General features: G+C 42.1%; 1 protein-coding gene across 1 annotated transcript in view; it reads left to right on the top strand.

The window, feature by feature from the left end:
• PRDM6 (PR/SET domain 6) overlaps positions 1–19,019 on the top strand; it is a 125,373-nt gene that overhangs the window by 81,685 nt on the left and 24,669 nt on the right. The window contains exons 3-4 of the mRNA XM_049771391.1: positions 11,726–11,853; positions 15,728–15,852. Of these exons, the coding sequence (XP_049627348.1) occupies positions 11,726–11,853; positions 15,728–15,852 (253 nt within the window). The remainder of the gene's footprint in view (positions 1–11,725; positions 11,854–15,727; positions 15,853–19,019) is intronic.

Below are 19,019 nucleotides of genomic sequence, written 5' to 3'. Positions count from 1 at the left end.
TCCTTGAGAGAGCTGTTAGAACTTTGGCTTTTCCACTTATGAAAACACTTACTGATAATTGTGACTTGGTTTCTGATATGCTTCAGGGATGGCCTTTTATGGTATCCTTGAAATAAAAGACTAATCCCATCTAGGAAATGGAAAAAAGAAATATGTTTTCTAATAGCATTCACCATTAGCTAGTATTTTTATATTTGTTTAGTTTTTTGATAAACTTTTCTAGGAAATAAAAACATAGACTAGGATGACTTTAAGTCTAAGAGCTCACTTATGTCATCCACTTATCTTTATTTTTCTTTTTCTGTGTCAACAAAAATTGGTTATCCAGTTGATACAAAAAACTTGTTTAAGATACTTGTTTGAAAAGTGACCAAAATGCATTTCTGGGGGCTGGAGAGATAGTACAGGGTGAAGTAACCCCTTGAATATTGTTGATGTAAACTTGATCCCCAGCACTGCATGGTCCCCCAGGCATAGCCAGGTAGGTGCATCTCAGGAAGTCCCTTAGCACTGCTGGGGTGACAGGGTAATCTCTGACAGTTCAGAGCCTGAGCAGCACCACATCCTTGGGTTCTCACATTGAATAGCCAGTCAAGTTAGTGGAGAATCACCGGGTGGGAGGCCTCTGGAAGTCTTGAGCACTACAAGCCCTAAACTATAACAACCTAAACACAAAATGAACCTGTTACACTGGTAGACCAGGGAGTTAATGATGAAGGTATGGATGCATGCTGGGAACTTTGGTGGAGGGAGGTCAACAGTTGTGGTGGGAATGGCCTTAATTCACTGTCACTATATGCCTGAAATACAGCTATGAAGGACTTGGAATTCACAGTGGTCTCAATAAAAATTTTTTTTAAATGTAAAATGTGTTTCCTCCACTGAGCTTATAATCTAATAAATTTGTATTCAACCATGTTTGTATATAAAGCTTTATGGCTCATGTTCATGGGCAAGTTACTAAAAAATTCCTGGTCTAATTAGGGACACTAATGTTATTTGACTGTTTTTTACCCTTTCAATTTAAGTTCTCAGCATGTAGCATTATCTAATATTATTTCCCTATAAGTTATTTGAAAGGGTAATACCATTTTAATGCCGTGTTTTTAAGAAAAGAGCTTAGTTTCCTCAAGAGGTTAAGTAATAGCCCAAAGACACATGACCATATATAGCCATTCTATTATCAGTCCCATATGTATGCTCCTTTGTTGTTTTAGTTTTGGTTTTTGGGTCACACTCAGTAGTGCTCAGTGGAAGATGCTGGAAATCAAACTTAGGTCAGCCATGAGCAAGGTAACTGCTCGACCTGCTGTTTTGTCTCTCTAGGCCTGTATATGTGTGCTCTTTTGGTGCTTATTTTTTCCTAAATAAGGGTTGTATATTGGAGGCCATAAGGGTTACATCCAATAGTGGTGGGATGAGAACATACTGTGCTGGGGATTGAACTCAGGGTCTCACACATGGTTAGCATGTATGACCTGATTTGGCTCTCCAGGTCTCCAAGAATTGCTTCTTTGGTGTAGATAGTTCTGTTGCCACACCTATGGCACATCTTCTGATTCAAAAATTGTGAACTTAAATCTTATTTTCTATCTTGGCATGCACTTTTTCAACTGAGTTTTTCAAGTTATTACTCGATCAATGAGACCTCAGTTTTCTGAATTTTACATGGCACTCTGTAAAATTGGCACAACATGGAGAGGAGGAAGAGGAGGAAGAGAAGCTGTCTTTTGGTCTGTTCTTTCCTGACTGCTCCATGGTGTTGAAAGACTCAGAAAAGTTAATACTTAGACTGACTTCCATATGCATCCAGGGCCCCTTTCAGTGGCCCTTCTCTAACTGTTCTGTGGATTTGTTTTAGTCATTTGAAACTTACCTTTGTCTTAAATAAAATAGAAAGAAACTATGTAATGGTATATTAAGTCTTGATATATACAGTGGAAAATTATACAGCTGTAAGAAAAGATAAAAATCTTGCAGTTGGTTATGGCATGAATGTAGCCAGAGGGCATCTTGTTAAATGAAATAAGTCATAGGGAGAAGGAAAAATACTAGATGCTCTAGAATAGAGAGAGACAAAATGGGGTTAGAACAGTGGCAAATTCTAGGTTTTGGAGCACAAATCATTGACCACATAATGGGGAAGAAGGGAAGAAGAGCAAACTAGATAGAGCTCAGGACATTGGTGGAGATTTGTGAACATTTTCATGGGTGGGGTTGTCTAGCAATCTTGTATAATCTTTAATGCTACTATAGTTACATAAACTGTAATAAATAGGAATTGGGGGAAATGTATTAAAAATACATTAGCTGGGATTAGAGAAATAGTACAAGGGTAAGACCTTGCCTTGTATGCAGCTGACCCAAATTAATTCAGAGCCAATCCACAGCACCATCATAGCACCTGAGTATCAGCAGAAGCGGCTCCAGAGGCCCCTGAACAGCACTAGATGGTCAGGGTATCCCCAGCGCCTCATCCTCAGACCCTCACATTGAACCACCAACCTAACTGGCTGAGAGTCTTCAGAAGAAGCCCCTGGACTTCCAGAGTACCAGGAAGTGCTCCACTACTGTTTTGAGACTCAAAAAGTAAGATAAGATACGGACTAAACAGATAGTATTGAGGTTAAGGCCTTGCATGCAGCCAACCCAGGTTTGATTCCTGGTATGACATTTGATCCCCAAGTACTGGTGCCTGAGCACCACCAGGTGTGGCTCCAAAACCAAAGAAATAAAAATATGTGAAGGTAAATGAAATAAAAATATGTGAAAATAGTCTTATAATGTTTACATTATAAAAGTAGGATTGAAAAAATTATTTTACTACATTAAAAAAAGACCAAGTCTAATTACTACTGCTTACAAGGCAGTTTCAGCATGCCTTGAGATTCTCTTCTTTTGTAGAATTTTGTAGAATCCCTTGCTGCAGTTACTGCAGTAAGCTGCAAGCTTGCCTGCTGCTCAGCTGCCCAAGACTGCCAGGGCCCAATGCTGCAAGGCTCGCAGGGGCCCAAGGGGCCCTGCTGTTGGGTGGGACCTCATGCCCACTCAGGGATACCAATTTGTAGCAACTGCCTGCCTGGGACTGAGAGAAGGAGAGAGAGAGGGAGAGGAGAAGTGAGTTGAATTGAATTGAATTGAATTGAATGCTTCCTGAAGTCTGAAGCCAGCCGCTGCCACCCAGAAGTTTCTGAGAGAGAGAGAGAGAGAGAGAGAGAGAGAGAGAGAGAGAGAGAGAGAGAGAGAGAGAGAGAGAGAGAGAGGAGAGAGAGAGAGAAGAGAGAGAGGAGAGAGAGGAGAGAGAAGAGAGAGAGGGAGGAGAGAGAAGAGAGAGAGGAGAGAGAGAGATATGAAAATTCACTGGCCAAAGGTGGACGTGGCCAGGGGGCCTGGGTTTCAAAAGAGAAAGAGAAAGGGATAGCTACAAAGCAGGCAACATCTTGGCGCTGCTCTGGTCACTATCCTGGGCTCCCCCTCCAACTGTCCAAGTTTTTCCTTTTATAGCGTGCATGGCAGGGGGGCATGTCCAAGGGGCATGTCCAGGTTCAACCATTATTACAGCAAGGTTATCCAAGGGGCGTGTCCAAGTTCAGTTGCTTTAACTGGACTTCCTCTGGTCTTATGGACCAGGAGAGCCTTTTTGTAATCTGCTTTTATTTTGTTTTCTGGTTTAGCTTTTTGTATTGGGCTCGTGATTAAGACTTTTATGAACTCAAGGGACCCATGGCTTTAAAAGATCACGGAAAGGGGAAAGGAACTCCCTTCTCTGTTCCTCCTTTCCATGACAGTGCAGGAGAGGCTGATCGTGGTCAGATGGTGGATCTGAATCGCAAAGAGGTAAAGATATTTGCAGTATTTCCAGGATAGCAGTTGAGTTTTTCTCCAAAGTCCTCCCCACAGCAAACCTGCAACAGACTGATTTGTGTGGGTATCAACAATTCTTCTGCAGCTAGGATTGCTTACTAAAGTGCTGAATGACGCTCCCAAAGGTAAGTTAAGTCAGGTACATAAAAACTAGGGAGTGGTAGGCAATGGAAAACTGGAAAATCCTTTGCCTATGTAAAGAGGGGGCCCTTTCATTTCCTGAGACTCAGAGAAAAAGGCTAAAGATTGGTGGGAACAGAAATGGGAAATTCAGCTTCTGATTTTAGAGAAAAATTCAAAATTATGTAACATTTCTAAATTTTCAAAATCGAAAGTTAAGTTGGTCAATAACCTAGATTCAACTTTTGGTCACTATTTTGCAAATCTTGCTTTAAAGAAACAACTGCTCAGAGCCAGCAATATACACAAATTTATGATATTCAGATGCTCTTCTTCATATGTTAATATATGCTCAGACCAGCTACTGGCTCCCTTTATTTCTATGATATTGATCATTGTTTATTTTATTTTATTTTATTTTTTAAATGTTTATTTATTTATTGGTTTGGAGCCACACCCAGTGATGTTCAGGGGTTATTCCTAGCACTATGCTCAAAAATCACTCCTGGCAAGCTCGGGGACTATATGGGATGCCAGGAATTGAACTGGGTCCTTCCTGGGTTGACCACATACAAGGCAAATGCCTTACCACTGTGCTATCTCTCCGGCTCTGATTATGATTATTTTTATTTTATTTTTTTTTTGTTTTTGGGTCACACCTGGCAGTGCTCAGGGATTACTCCTGGCTCTATGCTCATTGCTCCTGGCAGGCTCGGGAACCATATGGGATGCCGGGATTTGAACCACCATCCTTCTGCATGCAAGGCAAATCCCCTGCCTCCATGCTATCTCTCTGGCCCCTATGATTATTGTTAATTCAAGTTGGCAAAATTCACAAGTGGCAAGGCTGTGGGCAAACCATTCATGACCAGTGTTAATGACATGCAATGGTGCATTGTTAGCTGCCACTGTTCTCACTTAAAGTAAATTCTTGTTCTTAGAAAATATGACCAGGTAGGGATGGAGTGGTGCTTTCTGACATCTAGCCCTTTTTACTCAGTTCTCTCCCAGGTTCTAACGATAAGTTGGTATTGTATTGAAAGTGAATCTCTTGAATGCACACACAGAACAAAAGAAGCAAAATATATACATGCAGCCAATTCTGGTTTAATCTCTAGCACCACATAGGGTCCATCCAAGCTTTGATAGGAGTGATTCCTGAGCATAAGGTCACAAGTAAGCTTGAGCACCAGATGTACTCCCTATCCTCTCCAAATTATGGTTTTCCATCTAATTTCATACACCTCTAATTTTTTGAACTTCCTCCATGCTATCTCTCCGACCCCTGAGTGAGAATTTAGATGACTAATATTTCAGCTAAATGAGTGCTATTTTAATAAATGTACAAAAACTATAAAAACATCCTTCCTTGGGGCCGGGCGGTGGCGCTAAAGGTAAGGTGCCTGCCTTGCCTGCGCTTGGACGGACCGCGGTTCGATCCCCCGGTGTCCCATATGGTCCCCCAAGCCAGGAGCAACTTCTGAGCACATAGCCAGGAGTAACCCCTGAGCATTACCGGGTGTGGCCCAAAAACAAAACAAAACAAAAAAAAAAAAAAAAAAAAAAAAAAAAAAAAACATCCTTCCCTAAAGAATTCGTTTTCCCCTTACTTTATCTTTCTATTCCCATAGATGCCAGATAAAGGGCAAAGTACAGATCAAAAGCAGTGGTTACTTGTAAAATAACAACAGTAGCAATCCCAAAGGAAATGAGTGACTGATTATGTAGTGATATATGTGGCAAATACATATTGATAATACAGACTACAGTTTTTTACCTTGAGGAAATTTTATTTGAGGGGGTGGGTCACACCTACTGGCACTCAGGAGTTATTCCTGGCTCTGAGCTCAGTACTTGCTCCTGGTAGGCTCGGGAGATCATATAGGATGCCAGGGATCAAACCAGAATCCATCCTGGGTTGGCTACATGCAGGCAAATGCCCTACCACTGTGCTATCACTCTGGCCCATAAAATTTTATTTTAAAATCTAGTTTAATTATACATGCAATAATAAAACTACAAAGAAATTAATGACTTGGCTTTCATTTCACTTTTTTGGGGGGTGAAAGAAATCAGGATCACAAATTATTACAAATGCTAATGTTTAGGCCTTCAAAAAGGACTTTTGCTTACATTTTGCCATTTTCAGAATTTTTTAAATAAAAAAATGAAGACTTTCTGATAAAGTTTTCATTCCCTTTGTTTTCCTTCTAATCCCTGTCTTACCCAAAGCTTCTCTGAAAAAGTTATTTAAAATTCTTTTAGCATCTTGGGCCCGGAGAGATAGCACAGCGGCGTTTGCCTCGCAAGCAGCCGATCCAGGACCAAAGGTGGTTGGTTCGAATCCCGGTGTCCCATATGGTCCCCGGTGTCTGCCAGGAGCTATTTCTGAGCAGACAGCCAGGAGTAACCCCTGAGCACCGCTGGGTGTGGCCCAAAAACTAAAAAAAAAAATTAAAAAATAAAAAAATAAAATTCTTTTAGCATCTTTATAGTCTATTACTATATCTACATATAAGATTGTCTATACTACATGTACCATAATGTTTTTGTGTGTTTTGCAATGAAAACCTATTGTAGATTTGCATATATTAACATGTGAGCACATAAATATTAATCAGCATCATTTATTAATGTTTATTTTAACTCTGTCTTTATATGCTAATTTATTCACTTAAATTATTTTTATTCTTTACTCTTACAATGCTACCCCTTATTTTTATAATGACTGATTAAAAAATTACTTGTGATTGAATTTCAGTCGTAGAATGTACACCACCCTTCACCAGTGCACATTTCCTGCCACCATCCACCCCTCTTGTCTCTGGGCAAGCATTTTACTCCTCTCTTTCTCTTTCTCTCTTGACACTGGTTTGCACTATTGTTAATGAAGGGGTACCAGGAACTTGCCTCCTTTAAGTCAGCATATCAGAGCTTTCTTGGAGTGGTTTCCTAGAGTGAAATTGCTTAGTCAAAGGCATTGCTCACCTGGTTTGCACATTGCCAAATTATTCTCTAAGGTGACTGTTTCATGCTCCCTTTTAGCAGTCATGAGACGCACTTTCTGAGAGAACTGTGCCAAATCTGCTTTCAGTGGGTCTGAGGTGTTTTCCTTCCCACTGAAGGGAAATGTAACCCCTTTTCCTCCTGATGTCCTGTATGTTTCTTTACTTACATTATTCTCCCTCCAGAGGCTCATTTGTTTGTCTTCCTTAGACAGAACAGAGCAAATATTAAAAGTTTTTTGTTCATGTTGATTCAGGGGGAAAAAAAGACACAGTTTTCAACAAACCATTGCTGCTCTTTAAGTGTTCTTTTGGAATCTGTCCATTTAAATTTCTCTCTCTTGCCGTCATTCTTACAATTTGAATGAACACAATTTCTCACCTTTTCAACGTTTTCCTAAGTCTGGCGGAGGTTGTATAAACACTCTAGGCATGACTTTCAATATTTTTCTGCTTTTTAAAAACCCTTCAAAAGGTAATGGAAACAAAATAAGTCTTGGCTTTGGCATGAATTCATCTTCTTACATTGCTTGAATTTTTATTTTTGGCTTCTTAGGTGTCCAACTTAAAGTTCTCTTTTAGCATCATTCTACCGTGGATATTAAGGTAGCCTCCAAGATCTGAGTTTGAATTTGTTTCTGTGATGCCAGGTTGGAGGTTGTTGAATTTCTTCCAGTAGAATGATGCAGTCCAGGCCATGAGCTAGGACTCTGTCACATCTAGAATTCACCTCCTCTTCTTTTCCCTTCTAACTGGGAGCATGGTGAAAGGTAGGGATAGGACTTTCTAGAACTTTCTGGTGGGTTTTCTTGATTCCTACTGAGCATTTTATTTGTATGCCCTTTCTACTTATTTTCCTTAGAGCTGAGGCACTCAAACTTATTTGGCCTAACATCCCCTTTCCAGAAAATTAAAAATCACTCAGTGCCCACCTGGAAATCTCCCTTCTTTAAGTAATAAAGAGAAAGCAAGTCATACCCCAACTATTACCACCTCCCTGAGTTACTCCAGTAATGGGAAGAGAGTGTCACCCTCAATGTCCAAAGGAATGATTAGAAATAGGTATTGAGGCTTTCTGCTGCTTTGTCTCATTAGGCACAATATAGGCTTAGGCTACACTCATTTGAGTGTAGATTTACTTCTGGCTCTGGGACCATATGCAGTGCGATATCACACCATAGTGTATGACCAGCAAGGCAAGCGCCTTATCGGCTGTGCTGTCTCTTCATCCCTGGATCAGTTGACTTATTGTTTTTGTTTTGGGGGACATACTCAGTGGTGCTCAGTAGCTTATTCCTGGCTCTGTGCTTAAGGTTTACTCTTGACAAGCTCTGGAGGTTTACTCCTGACAAGCTATATAGGTTGCTGGGGATTAAACCTAGGTTGGTCATGTACCATGCAAGTACCCTCCCTGCTCTATTACTTCTCTGGTCCTGAAACCCTGAAGTGAAATATGATTTGTCAATTGTCTACTCTTCTTTCTTGTGCCAGAATGGAACTAGGACCTTGCCCATTGATGTTTGTGCTCTGCCACTGAGACTTATCCCTAAACATTATGAGCACTTAGCTGAGACAAGAGCACCCTCTTGATTATCATGAGCCTAAGACAAAGGTTCCCTCGTGTGCCAGGGCAAAGGCCTGCTTCACGTGATGAGCTTCCCAGAAGAGACCCAATATACTGTAAAACCCACATGCTGTGAATATGTGTTATTACAATGACATATTTTTGGTGGAGGTGGATTCTTGTGTTCAGACAACTCCCAGGCCCCAGTGTGGAGATGCAGAGTTGAGGTAGGGAGGGTATGGAGGAGCAGTGATAAGAGGTTTGAAGGCCTCTTCATTATTTCAGGTTGGAAAGGGGCTGTGGGGCTTGGATGGGGCTATAGTGCAAGAGACATGGATACTCATGGACAGTAATTGAGAGGCAGGTTCAGCTGGCTTCTAGGTTCTGAGTGTTGAGGTACAGAATAGCACTGAGGTTGAACGTGTATCCCCATGTGGTGTGCAGTTCTGTCATCTCAGTTTGCATGTGGCTTTTGCCCACTGTTTTGTGGGAAACTATATGGGAGTGCTTCAGCCTCTGCTATGTGCTTTGTCCTCGAAAGATAGCTGAAAAAGTCTGATAATTTACTACCTTCTTATTTTCTCAAGGCCAGCAGCAGTTTTTTCAGGTAGTCAAAAACAAAACAAAACAAAACAAAAAGTCTGATAAGTTACTACCTTCTTATTTTCTCAAGACCAGCAGCAGTTTTTTCAGGTAGTCAAAAACAAAACAAAACAAAACAAAAACACCACCAACCTAGTTCGCAGCTCCTGTTGCTCCATTTTTAGGAGCAACCTTTGTTTCTGAACAAGGTCATTAGAGAACAAAAGTGTAGAAGGAAACCCCTTTTCTCCTCATTTTCAGGACTGACTGTTTTGTGCCTGGTGTTCAGATGGGTTGTTCACCCTTCAGAACACTCCTGATGCAAAGAAATGTTAGCACTTTGCTTGCTGTAGGGGATTGGTTAACAACACTTGACTAAATACTTCCTGATTCTTTTCATTTGTATCCCTCAGGAAGCTCAATTTCTGGGAAAAAGTCAAACATGTTCCCCATTTTGAGCTCTATGCAAGATAAATCTAAATGTTAAAGATAGTTGAGTTTGTCAGCCAGTCATAGATACACTGTCAGTTGTAGATCAAGTTTGAAATTTTGAGTCTTTGCCCCAGTTCTAGATTGGAAATTTAGAGGAACGTAACTCCAATAGGTATCAGCCATTTGAATGCTCACAGAGCAGACATATCCACCACATGAAATGTTTTCATAGTCCAGTTGTCTCCAAACTGGAGATCTAAAGAAGTCTTTAGCTGTAAGTCTAATAGAGTTCAGGACTTGCCTTCCTTCTTCTCAGGTTACATTGATTATCAGCTATAATCACTCTGGCATGCCATCCTGTCATAACTTTCCCAATGATTGCCTCTGTTAGATTGATGTCTGTCTTTTATTTGTGGGGTCAGAGGAAAGGTTGGGGTGGGAAAAATTGGGGGAGGGGAATACAAAGAAATGAAAAAAAAAACTCATCTGGTTTCACATGACTGAAGATGATTAAAAAAAAGAAAGAAAGAAACTCGGGGCCGGCGAGGTGGCCCTAGAGGTAAGGTATCTGCCTTGCAAGCACTAGCCAAGGAAAGATCGCGACCACGGTTCGATCCCCCAGCGTCCCATATGGTGCCCCCAAGCCAGGAGCAATTTCTGAGCACTTAGCCAGGAGTAACTCCTGAGCATCAAACGGGTGTGGCCCCAAAAAAATCAAAAAAAGAAAAAAGAAAGAAAGAAAGAAACTCTGCCCTTTGCTCTTCTATATAGAAATACTGAAGTAGGGCCCAGAGAGATAGCACAGCAGTGTTTGCATTGCAAGCAGCCGATCCAGGACCAAAGGTGGTTGGTTCGAATCCTGGTGTCCCATATGGTCCCCGTGCCTGCCAGGAGCTATTTCTGAGCAGACAGCCAGGAGTAAACCCTGAGCACCGCCGGGTGTGGCCCAAAAAAACAAAAACAAAAACAAAACAAAACAAAACAAAAAGAAATACTAAAGTAAATTAACATTAAATACTATACACTTTTCAGTGCCCAAATACCAGAACCTGTGAGGCTCTTGGTGAAGCTTAGTCTGCATGTTTGACTAAAAGAAAAGGGGAGAAGCTGTTGTGCAGGACAGGGTGTCCCAGGACACACTGGGTTATATCTCAGCAGGCACCCAGATCCCAAGGCTGATTTTGTGGGGAAAAAAAAGTTCAGTTGTATCACAGTCATTAGGAGAGGGGAGGCCCTTCCAGCATTGCTCTGCATGTGTTACATCCTAAGGACAATACTGTCCCTGCCCCCTAGGACTCAAAGCTATCCTCGTGTCCAGAAATGGGAATCGTTGTCTCTAGGGGTGGTCTGAGGTGGGGTGGGAGGCAGTGGTGGCTTTGGGCTTGGTTCATTACCTTGTCTAAGATTCTCATCTTGTCCTATGCTCTAACCTACTTTGAAGCAAATTTATTTTATTAAAAGAAACTGCTTGAGATAAGCTGGGGCCATTCTTATTTGTCCCAACTTAACTAGGACATTGGAAACTCATAGGAAGTGGTGAGGTTTTTCCTATCTTCTTATTGAAGGTCTTTGTGTTTGACGGCTCCTGTCTCCTAGTAGCAGATCCTGACAATAGATCCCCATGTAACACCCAAGGGGAGAGAACATTTACTGGATTCTGAGCCTGTCTGGCCAGTTCTTTCTAGCTCCTTCCTTCTCCCACTGTCCCTCACACTGTGGGACAGTTATGACCACCTCCTGAATGCCTCCCAGCAGCCCTGTGTTAGGGCTCGGGCGCCCCTCCTATGGCCACCCAGCCACGTCAGCATGGCCTGTCCCGTCAGCTTGCTTTGTTTATTCAGCAGCTCATTACTTAAGAGCCGCCTGTCAAAATAGGTTAAATATTCTTTGGGAAACATGGTCCCTCACATCCTTGAGATACCACAAATATGTTTCATGCAGAGAAGATGGGCTTGATAAGAAAAACATGATGGACTCCAACCACCCTGAAATACTCGCCTGTGGTGCCCATGGCGTGTCCACCAGCATCAATAAACCCTCACAGTGAACCTGGGGGCCATAAATTTCCACAGCCAGCACGGAGAGGCACCCCGGGAAGCAGGGAAAATGATTGCTGATGATTTGTTCTAACTACTTGACCTTCTGACCTCTTCTCTAGATATATGACCAAGATGGGACACTACAGCACTTTATTGATGGTGGGGAACCTAGTAAGTCAAGCTGGATGAGGTATATCCGATGTGCAAGGCACTGTGGAGAACAGAATCTAACAGTAGTTCAGTACAGGTAAAGTATATCTTGATTTACCACTTCCAGAGCTGAAGCTGTGGGCTCACAGTGTGTATATGTTCAGGCTTCTTGTTTTTACTTTGAATGGCTCCTACAGACTCAAAACTAATCGGGCAGACCGTTTTTTGACCAGTGAGTTCCTGAAACCTCTGTAGTTCTTGAAACAGTCATTTCATGAGAGTTTGAGAGTGAATATGGTTGAGTTCATTGCCCAAATTACTGCCGTGTCTTGAAAGAGCCCAACAAGTCTCTGGGACTTGAAGTGGTCCCAGCCTATCCAGTCTTATGTGCACCCACAGAAAGTGGAGTTCTCCCCAGATCCCTGGCCTTCTGTCACCTGCAGGCTCTCTTCTGGGCACCACCAGGAAACCAAGCCTTCCTGCATGATGCTCAGCCACAGTAGCAGAACCTTGGGTCACCTCCCATGCACCTGAAGGTGCCAGCACTATTTTCAAAGTGAAGAAGAGGTTACAGAGCACCAAGACACCTTTGTTCCCTGAGATGTTTGGGCAAAACCCCAAAGGCAACTAACTAGCTCACTAAACCAAGGTAGATAGATCCCTATCTTCTCTATATCCCATATCCTAGAGCTCCCTGAGTTTGGGAGTATGGTGAAGCCGGGTGTAGGGAAGCTGGGACGCCAAAATTATGCCACATCTGTCTGTACACCTGTTGCTTGTGCATTTCCACCCTCAGTTCCAGGATGCTGAGGTGGCAGCGAGAGGACCCTGAAAAATCACAGTAGAAAGGAAGGGAAGGAAAAAATAAAAAGCCCAGCCCCTCAGCCTGCTTTGCTCAAAATCCCTCGAAAACATGTGCCGCATAAATATATGACCTCACTTATAAACAGCCTTGTTCCCTTTAGATTCAGAAGCAACTGTTTAGCTTTATTAGGCTCCACAGACACATCAAAGCACAGAACTCCGGGCTTGGCCACTTGGAGTCGTGCCTAAAGCTATTTGTTTTTCTTTCCTGAATTATTTTTTTTTTCCTTAAAAAAAAAAGGAGCCTTAAAATAAACAAATAAAGCTTTCTTCTTCTTCTAGGTGAAAGGCCACACAATCCTGACTTGCCCTTGGAAAGTCTCTGATACTAAGGAAAACTCTCTGGCAGCTCTATTCCTTGCCTTGGTTCCCCTACAGTTTGCTTTCATTCACTAATATTCCAGGGAATTGATGTTCAGAGGCTTAAACCTGATCTGCAGGGCACCAACCTCTCTCCTCTCTCATTGTGATCGCATTTTGGTCTCTGAGTTTTTCCCAAATGCTGAGCATCTCAGTGAGAATTGTGCTTTTTTCTTTTTCCTTCAGCAAAAACTTGATGGGTTAGTCTTGCCACATGTACTCAGAGAACTCTGGAGGGGAACTCTGACTCTGGGCAGAACCAGCACCCCCCAACAGGCAGGCAGGCAGGCAGAAGTTAGTTCTTCCTCACCTCCCAGTCAATATGCAGCAGTGGACAGCCGCCCTCAAGCTGCTGCTTTAAGTTCTCACTCTCCCTCTGTTTTCGATTACTGTAGATCTTTCTAAAAGGAACTACAAAACACAATTTAAAAAAACTGGCATCCAAAATCCTCCTCCCACACCCCCACCATCCCCCTTCCCGACCCTGTGACCACGTCCCGGAGTAAGAAAATAGAAAAGTTGGACCTCGAAGAGCCAGCCTAATTTTTATTGTACATGGATGTCCTCTTCACAAAAAGTCAGCTGGTTTAGATTCATTCTGTTATGATTTGTAATATCTAAATGGAATTTTCTTCAAAGCGCCCTTGATTGATTGACCCTGTGCTGAACGTTTTGTTTTTATTTTGAGGCTGACAATAATGTTTGTTGGCCTGTGCTCCGCTTCAACTGCGTTGGGACGCCACGGAGCTATCTTTATGAGTCATCCGACCACAATGCTAAATACATGTCAGCAAAGGAAATATTATCTGAAAAGGGAAAAATCCCTTTGATGTGCTTCAACATGCAGAGATTGCTGCGAGTTTTGGAAGCCCTGCCCGCTTGTAAGGAACGGTGTACGCTTACACACAGCCCCCCTCCTCTCGGCCCACTGGGTGCCTCAGCAGACCACCCATGGCTCGAAAACAGTCCTGCTCTTTCAGCGGCAAAGCGTGTCATTTGGGTTTAGCACATTCATTTGCTGGGCGCTGTGTTTATGTTAAGGGAAGCCAAACCGAGAGATGAAATGTTACAAGGGTGAAGTACAAAGTAGACTCAATTTTTCTCAACTTAGGAGATGCCAGTGATTTATAACCCGGCTCCAATTTAGATTTTTTTCCCCCTTTTTTTATGTAGCAGTGGAAAGAATTAATAAAATGTACCCCTCTTGGAGCAGCCGAGAGAAGAAGGGTGGGGAGGTCCAGCCCACGGGCTGTAGTTTTTGTCAGATATTCATAGAATGTGTGTTGGGAGGGGGGGACATTCTGCTTAGCTAGCAGTGCCCTCGTGAGACGGAATGGCAGCAAGGAAGGAAAAATAACAAGATAAATGAAATTTTTGCAGCTGCAAGTAAAATATTGAGAATCTGCACTTTTTTATTGATCTTTATGATCCTGTTGCCAAGAGCCACTTTGCGGTGACGAAATATGTTGACAAGTGCATATCTCACCACCGTGAAAAATGTGGCAGCGCATTCATGGTGTGTCTGCAGTGTTCTGCACGAAGCAAATTGCCTTGCTATGGCCCATTCCTCATAGAAAGGCAGAATTTAAGGCCCACTGGCCCTACACACTTTGATCTGAAGCTTGAGACTAATATTGGTGGCTGTTCTTCATTGAGTAAACTTGTGCAGGCTCCTCATTTTTAATAAAATCTATAACTGGGGCCAAAGCGATAGCACAGTGGTAGGGCATTCGCCTTGGGTTCGATCTGGGTTCCTGGGTTCCATCCCCGGTGTCCCATATGGTCCCCCCCGAGCCAGGAGTGATTTCTGAGCGCATAGCCAGACGTAAACTATGAGTGTCACTGGGTATGGTCCAAAAACAAACAAACAAAATCTAGAACTGTTTCTCTGCAGTATCAATGTTGTTCTATAAAACATTGTTTATTTCTCAAGACCTTCACTCTGTCATTTCTCAGTGTGCTCTTCAGCCAGAGTAGAGGGCTCCTTTTGTATTGATTGATTTTTCCCTCCATTTCACGGAAGAGAGGTCATCTCGATTTAGAAAGCAAGAGGGACCAGAGAGACAGTGCCAGTGGGCTGGGTGCTTGCCTTGCAGGCAGCTGATCCTGGTTTGATCCCCCACACTGCAATATGGTCCTACAATAACTGCCAGGAGAGATCCATGAACACCACTAGGTGTGGCCCCAAAAGAAACATGGAAAACAAAACACAAGACAATTGTGAGGGTTTTTCTATGTTTTGGTTCTTCTACTACAAAGCTGCTTAGTATTAGTCCAGATTTGGGACAACCCCTTCCTGCCATGAATGCCAGGTATCAAAAACACATGTCTTGCTATCCCTTCAAATAAGAGATCAGTAATACTCATTTTACATATGTGGTAGAGAACTCCCTGACCCTTAGTCACCATTTGCAAGAGAAAGATAATTTGTATGAGATGGAATTTCTGAGGTTAGTTTGTTTGTTTGTTAACTAATTCTTCCCTTCTGCCATCTCCTGGGCCAAAATCCCTTTCTTCTGCAGTTAGTTGATTGAGGGACACTGGAAATAAACTGTCTATGGGTTATAGACTTTAACTGATGGCTGAAAATGGTAAGGTGGGTGCAGAGTTTATTGTATATATAAGCTGTTTAAATAAAACAGGGCAGAACTTTGGGTATTTTTGGTGAGGGATAGCAATAAAAATGTGACTGGGGGGCATGTGAGACCTACCAATGACTAAGCTGGGTTTTCTTTTGTTTTGAATAGGTCGAATATATTCTACCGAGCCTGTATAGATATCCCCAGGGGTACCGAACTACTGGTGTGGTACAATGACAGCTATACGTCTTTCTTTGGGATCCCTTTACAATGCATTGCCCAGGATGAAAACTGTAAGATTTATTTTTAGCTCTGAATGTATTAAACCTATTTCAAAGCTCACTGACATTTATAAGGGTATGGGGAAGACTGGAAAGGGGATCTAATCGGGAATGTTCTGCAAGTGCCTGTCTGCTCCCCCATTTCCTTTTCCTGTCCATCCTTATCTTTTTTGATATAGGACCTCTAACTTGTCCAGCCCAGTACTTCTTGGCCTGTTTACAATGTCAGAATTTTACCCAAGTTTTCAGTCAATTTTGCCATGGACTCATGAGTCATGAGTGAGCAATGGAAACCACAGGGCAACTGCTTAGGGAAGATTCTTTAGACTTGACATGCATGTCTGGGGTGGAGAACCAAAGCATTGCTTTTACCTTATGATGCCATTATATGGAGGAGTTTGACCTAGGAATTGGATTGGAGGGATGGGGATAGAGGCAGTCTTAAGTGCCATTTACTGTGGGTGAAGGATGCTAAACACCTGATACTGGTTGTTGAAGGGTATGCCCTCTGGTCTTTAGGACTAGCACCACAGATGCTAGATGGAAAAGTATACTTTCTGGATATACCCATTGTCTTTGATTTGCTGATGTTTATGATTTGCAGTCCTTTATCTGATAAGCATACACAGTCCAACCTCAAGCCTTTCTGAAGTTGCTCATTAGAGTACTGAATAAACTCATGCAGCAAATTTAACACCTGAAATCCTTAGGAGAAAAAGCACAGTATTTTGCAGTGTGGATTCGGTAGGCAAACTCAGCAGAACTTTTGGGTTGACTTCAGGTTATTGTAAGTGAGAGTTGATAGAAATTTGCAGGGAGTTAAGTCAATGAGTAAAATGTACAACCATAATTATCCCACTCCCTCACTTCCAAGGGTGTTATTGGAATTTTATATTTCAGTTCCTATCTCAAATACATGCACCTGTGAGGTGACGGGCCACACAAGAATCCAGCAGAAAGTCTCATCAGATAGCCTGAGAAAGATAAATCTCTTTGACACGAACTTCTCTTTTGACAGGATTCATTAACAGAGAATTGTCCCCAGAATTGATTTATAAAGCAATTTTATATAAAGCAATTATATGTAAAGCAATTTTTTTTGTTTTTGGGCCACACCCAGTGATGCTCAGGGGTTACTCCTGGCTATGCGCTCAGAAATCGCCCCTGGCTTGGGAGACCATATGGGACATCAGGATCAAACCTTGGTCCATCCTAGGCTAGTGCGAGCAAGGCAGACACCTTACCGCTTGTGCCACCACTCCAGTCCCTATATAAAGCAATTTTATAAAGCAATTTTACCTTATGTAGTGCCATGAAATTACTGTGACTCGAAAACTCACATGTGTGAGTGGGTATAGTAGGTACAAATATTGAACAGATAAAGCCTCTTACGATCCTTAGAAACTTAAGTCATCTACCGGATTGATGATTCTTAGAGAAGTTTTATCCCTTTGTGCTGCACACAAGACAACTTACATCCCTTAAAGAGAAGCTTCTTCAGATCCAAGACTAGTGAACCCAAAATCAAACCACCACACAGTACTGCACATAGCAAGCAATTAATGAATGCACTCAGAGCATTTCATTGTCATTTTGAGGCAGCGTTCAATATCTCAGTTTAATTTCTCTCCACCTTTTTATTTATTTCTATTCCCCTCCTGCCCACTCTGCTCCCAGGTCATGAGATGCAACTGAGATCAGGCCCGTGGCTTTAACTTCCCCTAACTGACCTCCAGCCACTCTCAGCTTCTTGGAGTTTATTTTTACCTATTTTATTTTATTTTTATTTTTAGGTTTTGGTTAGATATGATTTATTTTTTTGAATTTTTTTTCTTTATTTAAGCACCATGATTACATATATGAATGTAGTTCAGTTTCAGTCTTAAAAAAAAAAACACCCCCCCCTTCACCAGTGCAACCTTCCCATCACCAATCAAATGGCCAAGATAGTCACAGAAAATGTGATTTTATTCAGCAAATAATACTTATTAAGCACTTTTTTTTATTAAAACTTTTCTTTTTTATTCACCTAGTACCACATGAACAAAGGTCCTTCAAGCATGTTAGATTACAGATTTTAAAACTTCAAAATATGTAAGATAACGCAAAGGACTAGAATATGTGCTTGTGTATGCAGGAAAGTCATGTTATATTCCTGTGCATGATCCCTGAGCACTATTGAGGAGTAACCCCTGAACACCACACTAGAATTAGCACCTGAGCACTGCCAGAGCACTCTCTATATCCTCGCCAGAAAAAAGCAAAAACCAAGCATTGGTGTAGAAATGTTGCACTTGAGAAGGGAGGTGCTCTTTTTTTTTTTTTAAATAAATTTATTTTTAATTGTGAGAACAAAGATGCAAAGAAAGAGGACAAGGTAAAGTTACAGTGGAAGGACAATCACCCATGAACAGAATTCTTAGAAGAAAACCCCTTGCTGATACCTTAATTTTGAACTTTCAGCCAAAGAACATTAAGAAAAGTAAAATAGAACCCATGTACAATTACTTTGTACATTTACAATTACTTTGTATTAAGCACTTTTTTAATAAAAATATTATTCTCTTCCCATGGCTCTTTCAACATGAAAGAGTCCACATTTCCCATTGAGCATGTTGGGTGGAGTCAAACTTCAGTACCTCTTTCTTCCCCAGCAGTACCCCCAAACCTGTAGGGGCCATATTTTTCACTGGACAAGCACTGAGAGGCGCCGGTTCTCACAGACGAGCCAGCAGTCCACGCAGGCATTTGGACACTGGAAGCAATTCCTGGGTTATTTTCTTTTTCAAAGGCCTCGCTTTGAATGTAATAGAGCCCCGAAGAGCGAGCCTCTCCGTCCACTGTGGGCCTTTCAGGAATGGCTGCAGAAAGGCCTGTGTCGACAGATGGTATCCGCAAGAAGGAATGAAGTCCCCCCGAAAACATCCAGGGGGGATTAGCTCCTGCAGAGTGCAAAGACCAGAGTGGATTCATATTCATTTCAGAGGAAATGAAAGAAAAAAAACCTGGGAATAAATGTTAAACAAGTCTTCCCGCTGCTTTTTCTGTCTGGGTGGGTGACGCTGAAGTAGCAGAATGTGAGACGGGATGGCCACGCAGGGGTCGCTGCCCTGGGTCAGCTCTGTCTCCGTGAGGCCCGCTTTCTTCTTTTCTTGAAGTTTCAAGGCTAGAAAAGAAAA

The sequence above is a fragment of the Suncus etruscus genome, chromosome 4 (assembly GCF_024139225.1).
Source record: "Suncus etruscus isolate mSunEtr1 chromosome 4, mSunEtr1.pri.cur, whole genome shotgun sequence".
Classification (NCBI taxonomy): domain Eukaryota; kingdom Metazoa; phylum Chordata; class Mammalia; order Eulipotyphla; family Soricidae; genus Suncus; species Suncus etruscus.
This window is presented reverse-complemented; position numbering and strand designations above follow the sequence as displayed.